This window comes from Mobula hypostoma, chromosome 14 (genome assembly GCF_963921235.1).
Source record: "Mobula hypostoma chromosome 14, sMobHyp1.1, whole genome shotgun sequence".
NCBI classification, from domain to species: domain Eukaryota; kingdom Metazoa; phylum Chordata; class Chondrichthyes; order Myliobatiformes; family Myliobatidae; genus Mobula; species Mobula hypostoma.
The window spans coordinates 25589995-25604580 of record NC_086110.1 but is presented as its reverse complement, the minus strand read 5'-3'; the positions used below and the strand labels follow the sequence as shown (position 1 = coordinate 25604580).

Sequence of the window (14586 nt, the reverse complement as noted above, 5' to 3'; positions counted from 1 at the left end):
AAGCATTGTTACTGAGGACTGATGCCCATGGAAATGAGTTGGAGTGGATTTTGTTGTTATCACATATAGTTGGATGTTCACATCTGTTATGAGATGAACAGACCTATATAAAATCATGAGATTCTACAACGAAGTAGCTCAGTGCAGGGAGAGTTGGTCACATAGAGAAAGCATCAGCACTCCAAGTTCAGCCTATAGTTTTAGCATGCAGATGAAACCTTGCATTTGGTACTTATGGGAATACAAACATCAGCATTTCTGTTGTGTTTCCTTTCAGAAGTCAAGCCATTTATATTAGCATCTGACTGATGAGACAAGTGTCAGATCTTGGTCAATCAACTATAAGTGTCCAGCTCCATCAAGTCTCCCATCATCACCCTCTCTTTGAAAAGTTAATATACAACCCTTCCTTTGTTCTTGCCTTTCCCCTGACTCCCTTCCTTCTCCTAATCATATGTGCCCATCATTCACAGAAATCTATTTAAATCTCCCCAGTCAGGTTTCCTCCACTGAAACAGTTCTTATCAAAGTCACAAAAGTCAAACAGTTTGACTGTGACAAGAATAAACTATGACATACCATCCTTCACAGTCTGTCTGTGTCCATTGATTTGACTGGTAATACATCCTCCAATGCAGTCTGGCTTATCCACTGTTAACTGTCAAAGCCAGAGAATTGCAGGTAATGTCTTCTCTTCCCACTTCCACTCTGTTACTCCTGGGGTAAACACCAACTATTCTTCAATTTGCAAACTATCCACATGTGTGCCAAAAACAAAATGGTGAAAACATACTGTTGGTTAGCCAGTGGATCCCTAGAGAATGGTTAGCTGGCTGCAGTACTGGCCCCTACCGTTTACAGACCGCTCACTTGCCACCCTTGCCACTCAAAAATTGGGATTGTGTCAGAGAACAGATAAACTCTTATGCAATCCCCAGAATCAACGTTAGATCTGGGGACATTCTGTATGTTAGTCAATCACTGCTAAAGCATCTGACACAGCCCCACACATTTGAAAAGGCTCATGAAGGTTGAAGTGAATGTTTGTTACTATTTTCTAAATGAGGCTGATCATTAGAGGTACAGTAGATTCCAGTTAATTGGGACCATTACATTGTGGCCCAATTAAACGGCTGCCCAGTTAGCCAAAGTTTCATGGAAATCATTAAAAAAAAGTATAAAAAGACAAATTACCATTTAACTGAGTAACAAATTATGTATTTAAATAAAATATGGAACAAATGAGAAAACTACAGTACTATGAAACTGTGTATTAGTTATCAACAGATGAATTCAACAAGCATATGCAACTGTGTTCTTCTCATTGTAAGTTAACAAAATCAGTGCAGGCATCTAATGTAGATAATGGACCTCCTTCATACAACCCTTTCAGTGATTGCTTCCTCCAAATCTACATCTTTATTGTATGATTCAAGATGATTATTGATACCACCTTCGTAGGTCCTAACTTGTTGACATAGTGAAATAGTTTCATTCTCACTCCCAGGTGTTTGTGGCATCTCTAAACCTGAATGCTTGAAACTGTACTGAGCAAAACAAGTTCTGAATTATCTTACTGCTCATTTCTCACCATCTGTGTTGAAAAATCACTGCTTTTTGAATGCAAACACGTGGAACTGATGCTATTTAAAAATTGTTGGCTCTAAGAACAGGGTAGTGTTAATGACCGCACAAGCACACACAGCTGATAGTAATTGGAATGCTCAACAACAATCTCCTGTCCTATTTAAGCAGCATATTGTCCTAAATAAACAAAGGGAAACCAGGCAGTTTCCTCAATTAGATTTTTGTTCTTTAAGAATTGTTCCAAATAAGCACCTACCCCAGTTAACCAATAGTCCAATTTACTGGAATCCATTGTATTTGGAAACAATGAATAGGCCTTCTGAAAGCATGAGATGTTGGAAGACCATTAGGGTAGATGAGCAGGGTCTTTCTTCTTGCCAGCTGACCAAGGCAGAATTTGCAGAGCTGACCATTAGCAAGTGATCATTACAGAAAGTATGTTAGCGTAGAGGATGACCATTGTACAAAGGCCAGGATCTGCATAATTTCACCTTTTGTTTTCTGCCCTTGAACTAACTGAGGTCCAAAATCACCAGTGTCACCTTTGTGATTGAGGAGGCTGAACTATACTGTTCACTACTTTAGTGTCATAAATGATCGTATATCTGCACGTCACCAAGGTTACTTATTTCATATTTCTATACATTAGCTGGCTACATTAGACAGGATATAAGTGAAATATGTGTTAAACTGGAGCAAAAAGCCATAACCTGTCATTTATAATTTTGCATTGATTTTTTTTTTCCTTCATTTTGAACAGGACACAGCTACTTTTTCAAGGATTGGTACTACCTTAAATTGGAAGATCAAAGCTTGAAGATTGTCAAGATAGGCAGTGTGAAGCATGACTGGCTTGGTTGTTAGGTTAAACATGCTTTCGATCATTTATCTTTTCTTTCAAGTAATCGAATGTCTTTGCTGTACATTATTTTTAAAATGGCAAGGACATCAATGTCATACAGTAGCAAACACCATCTTGGAATTTCATGCCAAGACCATCTACAACAGTATTATATCCAGCTTTGGAATTGGAACAATAGTTTTGCTTTGTTAATTTCATCATTCTATGATATGGTAAAAGTGGTGAAGGCACAGGTTGCCTCCAGTTTTGATTTATGATGGATTTATAATGAGAAACTATTATTTAAAAATTCAAAAATGCTTTCTGTACTTCACTGCACAATTTCTTTAATACATGCAATAGTAATTTTTTTTTGTGTTTTAAAATCAGGAAATATTTTGACAGATCTAATTAGTTTTACAGCTTTGTATTCCATGCAGTGACTATGAAATATTGATAATAGCTGAAATGTGAAAATAATCAATTAGTTATCAGAAGCAGATCACAGTTAATATTTTTAGAACACAAATGACAAAAAAGATGAAAAAAAGTCTAAATATCAGATTGTGTTTGCTTAATGGTGCACAGAGGCGTCAGTTTAATTGCATGTTTTGAATAAAATAAGTTCGAAGACTATGCTTAGCCAAGGCTAAGTACGCAAATCTGATTGCAAACAATAATTCACAAGAAACACAGGTGTTTCAGTTTCTTTTATTACAGTGTTAAATGAATCTGCAGAAGAACTATGAATTTTGGAAGTATTCATGTATTAATTTAGTTTTTTGCAGAAATTTGATATTCAATAAAGTTATCTTAAAGAGTTTTGAATCCGGTTCTTTTGACTAATTAACAGTGAAAGGACAGTAGGCAGACAAAGTTACCTCATTAAGTTTATCCAGAAATTATTTAACCCATATATCACAATGGGTATTAGTATATTGTTAATCAAATAAATCCTTGCCTGGAGCTAGACATTTTAATGAAGTCATCTCATTAATAAGATAGTTTGGCAAACCTATTTCAAAACAAAAGGAAAAGAGGTTATAAGTGTGAAGATGCGATAACCTCATATTAAGAATGAACATTCTTAATATAAATTCCAATTTGCAAGCACAAATTAAATTACCTCAGGCACAATGAGACACTGACAGTAACCTTTCTCTTCTTAAGTGACTTTACAAAGTTCTGCCAGAATTCAAAGACAACGAACCATAAAAATATAAAAATAAAAGCAGGAATTTCTTGTGATTGTTTATTTGTGTCCTCCAGTGAAAAATCTGTGCCAAAATGTTAGTATTTAAAACAAAATATTGTATAATACTGTACAACCTCAGCTTCTCGATGTCTAAATAAACTTCAGATTTTAGATTAACTTATTTATCACATGTACATTGAAATGCATCACAAACTGGAGAAAATCTGCAGATGCTGGAAGTCCAAGGCAAAACACATAAAATGCTGGTGGAATTCAACAGGTCAGGTAGCATGTATGGAAATGAATAAATGGTCAACATTTTGCGCTGAGTCTCTTCTTCAGGACTGGAATAAAAGATGCGAAGTCAGAGCAAGAAGCTGGGGGGAGGGGAGGAAGAAGCACAAAGTGGCAGGCGATAGATGAAACTGGGAGACGGGGATGGGGTGAAGAAAAGAGCTGTGAAATTGCTTGGTGAATGAGATAAAGGGCAGGAGGAGGGTGACTGATAGAGGGTAGAAGGTCATGAAAGAAAGAGAAGGATGAAGAGGAGGTGATGGGCAGTTAGGAGATAGAGCGAAAGAAACAGGAATGGGGAATGGTGAAAGAGAAAAGGGTCTCAGTTCGAAATGTCGACTATTTATTCATTTCCATAGATGTGGCTAACCTGCTGAGTTCCCCCAGCATTTTAGGTAAAATTCATCATTTGTATTATTGGGGGCAGCCAATCCTATTTCAAACTACAAAGTCCTCTTTTCTGTTGTTTCATGTAGCCACTGAAATTGCATTTGTTTCCATCTTAGCCTTGGATCTGTGGGCATCTCTTGGCATCTGATATTGATGTGATTTTGTTGAATGTGATTACCATCGCAACAACAGCAGCTGCTTGAATTGGTCTTGACAGTCTGCTTTGGTCTCATTTTCTTTGCCTTGAACTTTTCTGTGCAAGTGGACAGGTGGACCAGTTGTTTATAGTGGACAAAATTCTCGAGCCAGTCAGGATAGCCATGTTGTCCCATTCTTCTTCAACGGTAACAAGAATAAACTTGCTCTGTGCAATAGTCCAGTGAGAGGTCATGTCATGTTGTACATATGGGCTCCAAATAGTGCATAATGTAAATCAGGTATTTAGAGGAGCATGTAACAAAGGTATCCTGAGTACTGTAATCTGCAATTAGTCTGGACTAACTAAATTAGCATAAAATCATGTGGAGCACAAGGTATATAAGTGATGGTTTCCTAAATCAGTACGTTGACAAATCAAATAGGAATAGGTTATTCCAAATGAAAGCCAACCTTTAAAAAAAAAATTAGGTTATTTTAAATCTAGTATTGTGCATTGAGGAAGGACTGATTAATGTTCTGATAATTAAGGGGCCTTTGGAAAACAAATCAATTGAATTTTACATAAAAGTTAATGCTTATCTAAAGCCAATATCATAAATACAAACATACCAAACTATGGAATCATGAGAAGTGAGCCTGCTATGATATATCATGAATCTATATTAAAACATATGACACTGAGCAAGTAATGGCTTGTATTTAAATATCAACAAATAGTATCGAAGTAAGATGAAAAACCAGATAAAGTATCCAGTTGTGGTTTATCAAGAGAAGCTAACAATCGCATTGGGAGAAAGATATCAATGGAAGAAGGGTTTCAATGCTTCCAAATTAGCAGTAAATTTGAGAATTTGGAAAACCGCAGAATTCAACATGGGAGAGCCAAAGCACTGAATCCAGAAGCAACCAAGCAAGAAATATAAAAAAAACATAATTGCAAGAGCTTCTACAGATAAGCAAAAGAGGAAGATTAGCTGAAGTTAATGTGAGTCCCTTACTGTCTGAGAGAGAAGAAATTATGGGCAGTACGTGGTGCAGCTGTCTCACAGCTCCAGTGACCCAAGTTCTTCGCTGACCTCCGGTGTTGTATGTGTGGAAATTACACTTATGTTTTCTCTAGGTACTTTGCTATCCACATACATCCCAGAGACATGGTAAGTCCATGCTTTCTTCAGTTTCAATAATAAGAAGTTATCTTGCTGAAGTATACAAAATCTTTATGGTATTTGAATGGGGAATGCAGGATGTTACCTCTGGCTGTTCCCTCTGCAAGCAAGGATAACTGCTTCAAAATAATGTGTCAACTGTTCAGGACAGAAATGAGAAGGAAGGTTTTCCGTCAGGGGCAGAGCATGTTTGGAACTCTCTCTGCAAAAAGCATGGAGAGGGTTGGTTATTGGCGGTATTTGTCACAGAGATAAATGGATTTTTAGATTTAAAGGAATCAAGGTGTATGCGATTAGTGCAGCAAAGTAAAGAAAATCAACTGTGGTCTTACAAAGTGACAGCATGAACAGGGGCTGATTGGCCTCCTTCTGCTTCCATGTCTATAGCAAACTGAAGAAGTTATGAGTTGATGCTCTCTCCATGTCCCAGAGTTTCCCCTTGTAACAACATCCCTTCACTTACTCCTTTCGCTGTGCTTCCGCTGATGCTAAGGCCCCACCTTTGTCATTTCCATATCTCTGATTTCTCTCACTAACGTTTCCCCACCACCAATCACTCTCAACCCCCAAATATCCAAGTTTCTCCACTGACCTACTATCTCTCTTGATTGGTTCAAGGAACCTCTTTGATGTCGCAGAACATAGAAAAGTACAGCACAACACTGGGCAGGCTATCCAGCCCACAAGTTGTAACAATCTTGATGCCAATTTATGTTTCATGCCCTCTTCCTGTGTATCATCTATATCCATTCACTTCATATTCTGTCCACTGTCTAGCCAAAAGCCTCTCCACCAAACTCCTTGTTCTGTTACTACTACTGGTAACCCATTCCAGGAACCTACCATTCTATGCAAAAAATACTTGTTCCTACATAAGCTTTAAACTTCCACCCCCTCTAAACTCTGCCCTCTGGCGTTTGACATTTCTATCCAAGGGATGTGATGGTATTGGGTTTGCTGACTACAAAGAGAAATGAAGACCTTAAGCCCAATGGGATATAAATAGCCAAGAGTACTCTCACTAAAGGGAGATTATACTGTAATCACCCTATCTTCAAAAGCTAGTTTACTTCCCTTTAGCTCGCAATACCCACTATTCAAGTAACGGGTCCCCTCTCCCTACCAAGGAGAACATAGTTCCAGCAAATTAAATAGTTCAAAGTTCAAAGTAAAATTTATTATCAGAGTACATACATGTAACCACATTAAACCTTAAGATTATTTTATAGAACAGTAACTGTAAACCATAAACAAGCTGTCCAAATGCAGATATAAATAAATTGCAATAAATAATGAGCATGAAATAACAACATAACAGAGTCCTTAAATGAGAGTAGTTATCCCCTTTTGTTCAAGAGCCTGATGATTGAGGGGTAGTAATTGTTCTTGAAGCTGGTGGTGTGAGTCCTGTGGCTCTTGTACCTTCTACCTGATGGCAGCAGTGAGAAAAGAGCATGGCCTGGGTGGTGAGAATCTTTGACAATGGTTCGATGATTAAAACACAGTTCATTTATTTTCAGTGATACAGGTTTAAATCAAACAGCATCTTTAAAACTCATTTTAATCTTACAGAAGATTTCTATCTTAAACATTTCCAAATCACAAACAACTGCTAAAATACAAAGCATTTCCAAAACACAAAGCACAAAGGTGCTTTTAAGATGCTTGGAAATAGGTACAGAGGAGATGTCAGGGGTAAGTTTTTTCACGCAGGGAGTGGCGAGTGCGTGGAATGGGCTGCCGGCAACGGTGGTGGAGGCGGATACAATGAGGACATTTAAGAGACTCCTGGATAGGTACATGGAGTTTAGAAAAATAGAGGGCTATGGGTAACCCTAGGTAATTTCTAAAGTAAGAACATGTTTGGCACAGCATCGTGGGCCAAAGGGCCTGTATTGTGCTGTAGGTTTTTTACGTTTCTATGTTTCTAAAGGATTTCTAAAGCACAGGTACAATTCCCATAAGCTAAAAAGACACTTGCATCATACACCAGGGTGCTGTCTATAGTTACCTGATGAGGTAACCACAGCCTTTGGCCAGGTGCAAATGTTGTCAGGTGGTGCCCAACATTCATAGAGTATTTCGACCCTTAACCACTACACTCTCCAGTTGGCGGGTCAGTAGTAATGGCCAAGTCACTGCCCATCTGCTCCTGACTTCCAACTCAACTCATCTCGCCTGCTCCATATCCAGCAAGAGGCTCTTTCTGCTTCTTCCACCATCCTGCGAGTTGTTTGGATCTTGCTCTTTTCATCAAGGCTCAGCTCAGACAGCAACTTCCATGCCAACCTTGCCGGGAATTCTCTACAGCCGATCTCTACGGGGAGTAGCCATGTCTGCCATCCTTTGTCTCAGTATTCCTAGACTAAGGACTGGTACAGGACCTTCCTCTCATGAGCCTCCTCGCATACTCCCACTCATGGTACTGTGAGCTCCACCAGGATGATTTTCTTGTCTTCGGTGGATCACAGTGCGATGTCTGGTCGAAGTGTGGTTTGTACCACCTCCGGGAATTGTAGCTTCCTCCTCACATCGACCCTCATCTCCCATGATTTGGCAGATTGGATTTAGACCTCTTTGTTATGACTGGCGTGGCCCTCTCCTTGATGAAAATGACTGCTCTGTTTACCAATGTGTTGCAGCTGAACAAATTGTCCATAGCAGAAATTGAAACCAGAGGAATGGATTCCCGTTTACCCGTGTTTCCTCCATTCTTCTCAATGATCCTTACCCCATTCCTAATAAGCTTGAACCGCTCTCGACATTAAGCTGGGTGCCAACTGCTGTAAAACAAGAAGAAGAAGAAGAAGAAGACATTCATAGCTTCTCTACCACTTGGGTGACATCACACACACATAATATTTCCTCAGATACAATTTTTTCACAAATGGTCTCAAAACATCTTGGAGGCACAGTACGACAATTAATGCTTTGAAGCTAACTCCATAAACCCTCTAACTCTAACCACATGAGTTATTGATACGCTGTAATATAATCCATCTGGTCTGCAACCTTCCTTGAAATAACCAATTTAGAGTCAACTTGTCTGTTTTGAAACAAGCCATATTAAATAACCAACTGTCTTATACCGCATCTAAACAGAGCTTGTTTACAAAGCTGTTTTAACTTCAAGCTTATTACTGCTTTTCATTTACATTTTAAGAACTGAAGACTGACTCGTATTATGACCAGAAATGAAACAAAACAATATTAGTTGGAAATGAACTTACATACAGTATGTTTGCAATCTTATAAGTAGCAACTGCCGTGCTTAGAAAGCAAGCTTAGCGATCAATGAATAGCTGACACCCAGGGAGTGAATATTCACCACAGGGAAAATATTCTGACTCTATTATATAAAAAAAATTCTCACGTCTCCTCTCAGCTTCTGTCACTCTAGGAAGATCAACCCATGTTTGCCCAAACTTCCATTATAGCTCATACCCTCTAATCCAGCCAGTGCACTGGTAGACCACTTGCACACTCTTTTCTCAGTCTCCTCGTCCTTCCTATAATGGTGGGACCAGAAATGCATGCAATACTACAAAAACAGTCCGACTAAATTTTTATATAGATACATGACATGACTCCAAATATTTCCAGCTCTCCTTAGCAATTTCCCACAACTTCAATTTTTGCCCATATTCCATATCAATGTCCTGATCTTTCCAGAAACCCTTCTCATGTCTCCTTGACTCTCTATATCTTGCATTATCCATCTCCAGTACCACTAATGTCCCTCTCTCCAAGCCACCCGATTCCATATCAATGCATACCTTATCCACAATCTGCCAATCTATTTCTCCAGCATTCTCCACACCACCACTATATCCATAGAACCCCTGTCCCCCACTCCATTCCACTTCTGAACTGTGTTCTGCAAACCAAGGTCTATCCACCTTACAGGCAGCTCACTGGCTTGTTTAACTAGATACAGCTGGAAAACAGATTTTACAGATGGTAATTAGGTCCTGCTGGATTTACCAGTAAATGGGAGTGGGGGGAGGGGGAGGAATTCCATCCTTTCACACTGTTAGAACAGCCTCCCCCTCCAAGCTTCCTGTAAATATCAGCCAATTCATTTCCATGTGACATCACATCAAGATCGAAAATTGCTTGAAAACAGAGTATTTATTTCCAAATTTTTCCACATTGCAAGCCAAGCCTATAGCCACAATAGTTTTTAGATTGTGTTTGTGACATTCCACTTCATTTTGTGCTGCTCTGCACTTTTTCCTCAATTTTATTTGTTAACCAGTTTTATTTTTATTGCAAAACCTTGATTTGTCATTTATAATCCCTTCATCCTCTCAATATTGATTACATATAATCATTCGAAATACCATGTGAATTGTGTTTGTTGTAACAATAATAATCTCCGTTCCAACTAAAAGAACCTTATATGCCCTGAAGTGGAAATCAATCCAGATAATTCTCCTTTGTCTGACTATTTTTTTAAAAGGACAACTATGTATTTATATCACTTCTTTAAATAGCCCAAGGGTCATTATTCAACAAAGCCACATTGGCTAAAGAATTTAGTAAAAGCATAACGGGCATCATTAAGCAGGAGGAGGGTAGAGCTTTGGAGAAGGGAATTTTAGGGTTAGGGTTTGGCAGCTGAAGGCACTGATGGAGTGATCAGATTCAGGTAATGAGAATGACCACCTCATCTCAATCATTATGAAGGTGAAAGGGATAACAGTGATTGGGAAGGTGATTTTATGAAGGAATTTAAAACAAGGGTGAGATTTAAACTAGACCAAGAGTAAATCAACAAACACATGGTGATGGCTAAATGGGACAGTGTTTGGACATAGATTGCAGAATATTCAGATTTATTGAGGGTGGAACTTGAAAGTCCAGTCAAGGGTGCTTGCCTACTGTTAAAGACTGATAAGGATTTTAGCAGCAGATGAGCTGAGGTAGGAATGAAGTTTGCCTTTACAATAGGTTGGCAATAGGCATTCAGGGCTATGGTGCAGAGCTAAACTTAGGGTTAAGCTGCCTTAATGACTAGTGTCCGGTAGCACTCATATCTGCCGGGATGAAGTGCTAAGAGAGGTTGGTTATGACGAGAGTCAACTCCTGTCTCAGCAAGGACCTGAACCCACTGCAATTTGCCTATCACCACAATAGGTCTACAGCAGATGCAATCTCATTGACTCTTCACACAGCCTTCGACCACCTGGAGAATACTAATGCTTATATCAGGATGCTGCTTGTTGACAACAGCACAGTGTTTAACACAATCATTCCTACAGTTCAGACTCAAAGGCTCCAAAACCTGAACCTTTGTACTTCCCTTTGCAATTGGAACCTCAACTTCCTCATTGGAAGACCACAGTCTATGCGGATTGGAACTAACATCTCCACCTCGCTGACAATCAACAATGGTGCACCTCCAGCACGTGTGCTTAGCCCACTGCTCTGTTCTCTCTACACCCATGACTGTGAGGCTAGGCACAGCTGAAATGGCATCTATAAATTTGCTGACACCACAGCTATTGTTGGCAGAGTTTCAGATGGTGACAAGAAGGCGTACTAGAGTGAGATAGATCAGCTAGTTGAGTGGTGTCACACCAGCATCCTTGCACTCAGTGTCAGTATGACCAAAGAATTGATTGTGTAACTTCAGAAATATATATATATTTACAGTAATTCACAGTCTTTACTATTACATATTGCAACATACTGCTGATGAAAAAAACAACAAATTACCTTAAGACTATAATTTACTAAACCTGATTCTAATTCTCCCTCCTCTCCCATTTGGATATGTCCATACATGGCCTCCTCTCTGCCATGATGAGGCTAAACTCAGGTTGGAGGAGCAACACCTCATATACCGTCTAGGTAGTCTCCAGCCCCTTGGTATGAACATAGAATTCTCCAACTTCCGGTAATTCCCTCCCCCTCCCTTCCCCTATCCCTTCCCCTATCCTTATTTCACTCTGCCCCCTCCCCCAGCTGCCTATCACCTCCCTCATGGTTTCACCTCCTTCTACTACCCATTGTGTTTTCCCCTTTTCCTTCTTCACCTTTCCTGCCTATCACCTCCCTGCTTCCCCTCCTCCATCCCTTTATCTTTCCCCTTACTGGTTTTTCACCTGGAACCTACCAGCCTTCTCCTTCCTATCCTCCCCCCACCTTCTCTATAGGGCCTCTGCCCCTTCCCTCTTCAGTCCTGACGAAGGGTTCCGGCCCAAAACGTTGACTCATTGTTTCCATGGATGCTGCCCGACCTGCTGAGTTCCTCCAGCATGTTGTGAGTGTTGCTTTGACCTCAGCATCTGCAGCGTATTTTGTGTTTCTGATTCTAATTCTGATTTTGAGTTGAAATTGACGCTCAGATTGAGAGACAGTGAGAGCAAATCCACTGCTAGAGTCCATGAGGTAGCAGCGGATGAAGTGACTGGACACATGAAAGAATGGTAAAACTAGTCTCCAGCAAGTTTGCTGGGTAGTGGGGATGGCGAGACCAGTGGTGTCAATGGTGTAACTTGTACCGTTCAGGTGCAGCTGTGACCACAAACTCCAGTTCTTCAGAAGACTGGACAAGAGTTTATCAAGTTCGAAAGCATAAAGTCACAACCTTGGCATTCTCATCTTTGAATTTAAATGTTGAATTTGCTAAACAATTTAAAGGTTTTAAATATTTCTCTTTCTTAAATGCTGATTGATAAATTAATTGAGATGTTTGAAAGACTGGATCCTGTGCCGACTGCATGTCTCTATACTTTCAAGTGTCTTCTGATGTGTAACACAGACATTTGAAAGTGACTTGAATAATGATGAAGATATATGACTGGAAATATGTATGAGGTGAAATTTAAAAAAATAATATTATTTATTGATGTCCCATGGCATTCTACAATGAAGGTTATGATTTTGTGTTACTTGATCACTGCAAAAGAATATATAGTCAACATTTTAATATACTTGCTTCCTCTTAACTATTGTGTGTTAAAGTTCCAATTGATTTGCATTAGTGTTTCCCCTGATTTTTTAAGTAACCTCAATATTTTCTTATTTTCTATACATCAGTAATTTTAGAAATTCTCAGGCATTCAAAGTTCAAAAGTTTAAAGTACATTTATTATCAAAGTACATGTACATTACACAACCTTGAGATTCATCGCCTAACAGGCAGCCACAAAACAAAGAAACCCAAAATAACCCATAAAAAAGACGACCATTGAACAACCAATATGCAGAGAGAGAAAAAAACAAATCATACAAAACAGTAACTGCAAGCAAATAGCATTCTCAACTGAAGTCTACAAAGAAAGTCCCATTGCTTAATGCCGCGCCGAGTCATGGAGCAGTGACCTAAACCGGCCTGCCCCTCACCTCGGGCTCTGACACCCTGACCTTTTCAATCTGGCCCGGTGCCTAAATCAGCATCCAAACATCGTGTTCAGTCGCTTCGGTACACTCCGGAACCCCACCTTGCTGCCTTGACTCAGCCTGCAAGTGACCCCTCTGATCCGGCACAGTGCTTAAGTCGATTGAACCTGGGGTCTCCTCATTCTTGGCGATGGGCCTGCTGCCTTGCCTTGCCTCGGTTCCATCATGACAAATTGCATTCAAGTCCAAAAGGATGTTACAGATTATTACTGGCGATGACTGTTTGCCAGAAAAAAAATGTGCTTCACGAAGTATTTAGTTGTTTTCCTTATTTCATTAGCCATTACCAAGAAGTTGCTGAGGTTCACCAGTGCCATCTTCAACCGGAATTCACCACAATACGTATAATTTATGCTCACTTCCTCATTCAACCACGGGAATTGCAATATGTTGCCTCTTCCTCTTCTTCCTCTTCCTTTTCAACCATCCAAGGGCCCAAACATTCCTCCAGGTGAAGCAGGAATTCACTTCCAATATTATGTGGTGCATTCAGCATTCAAAATGTAATCATGGGCAGCCTTAAATTTCCAGTTGCTTGTCAGTTTAGTTAATCAAGTTTGAAGTTCAAATTCAAGTTTATGTTTAATTATCATCCAGCCATACATGAATACCTATGAATACAGCCAAACAAGACAGTGTTCTTCCAGGGCCAGGGTACCTACAGTCATATACAGTAAAGGTACATATACCACATAAAAAATAGCAATAAACGTGCTGTCACACAGAAAAATATACATTCATACCACTAGAATTCTGCGCTGAGCTATCTGTCAGTTGCTCATGTACAATTATCGCAAGGCCCAACACTAGAATTCTGCAAACAACAGGAATTCTGCAGATGCTGGAAATTCAAGCAACACACATCAAAGTTGCTGGTGAACACAGCAGGCCAGGCAGCATCTGTAGGAAGAGGTGCAGTCGACGTTTCAGGCCGAGACCCTTCGTCAGGACTAACTGAAGGAAGAGTGAGTAAGGGATTTGAAAGTTGGAGGGGGAGAGGGAGATCCAAAATGATAGGAGAAGACAGGAGGGGGAGGGATAGCTGGACAGGTGATAGGCAAAAGGGATACGAGAGGATCATGGGACAGGAGGTCCGGGAAGAAAGACGGGGGGGGGGGGCGGACCCAGAGGATGGGCAAGGGGTATATTCAGAGGGACAGAGGGAGAAAAAGGAGAGTGAGAGAAAGAATGTGTGTATAAAAATAAGTAACAGATGGGGTACGAGGGGAAGGTGGGGCCTTAGCGGAAGTTAGAGAAGTCGATGTTCATGCCATCAGGTTGGAGGCTACCCAGACGGAATATAAGGTGCTGTTCCTTCAACCTGAGTGTGGCTTCATCTTTACAGTAGAGGAGGTCATGGATAGACATGTCAGAATGGGAATGGGATGCGGAATTAAAATGTGTGGCCACTGGGAGATCTTGCTTTCTCTGGCGGACAGAGCGTAGATGTTCAGCAAAGCGGTCTCCTAGTCTGCGTCGGGTCTCGCCAATATATAAAAGGCCACGTCGGGAGCACCGGACGCAGTATATCACCCCAGTCGACT

General features: G+C 40.1%; 1 protein-coding gene across 1 annotated transcript in view; it reads left to right on the top strand.

Moving 5' to 3' along the window:
* The window catches only part of mmp2 (matrix metallopeptidase 2), a 37240-nt gene extending 33989 nt beyond the window's left edge, over positions 1–3251 (top strand). The window contains exon 13 of the mRNA XM_063066840.1: positions 2348–3251. Within this exon, the coding sequence (XP_062922910.1) occupies positions 2348–2451 (104 nt within the window). The 3' untranslated portion in view covers positions 2452–3251. The remainder of the gene's footprint in view (positions 1–2347) is intronic.
* Positions 3252–14586: the final 11335 nt, after the last annotated feature.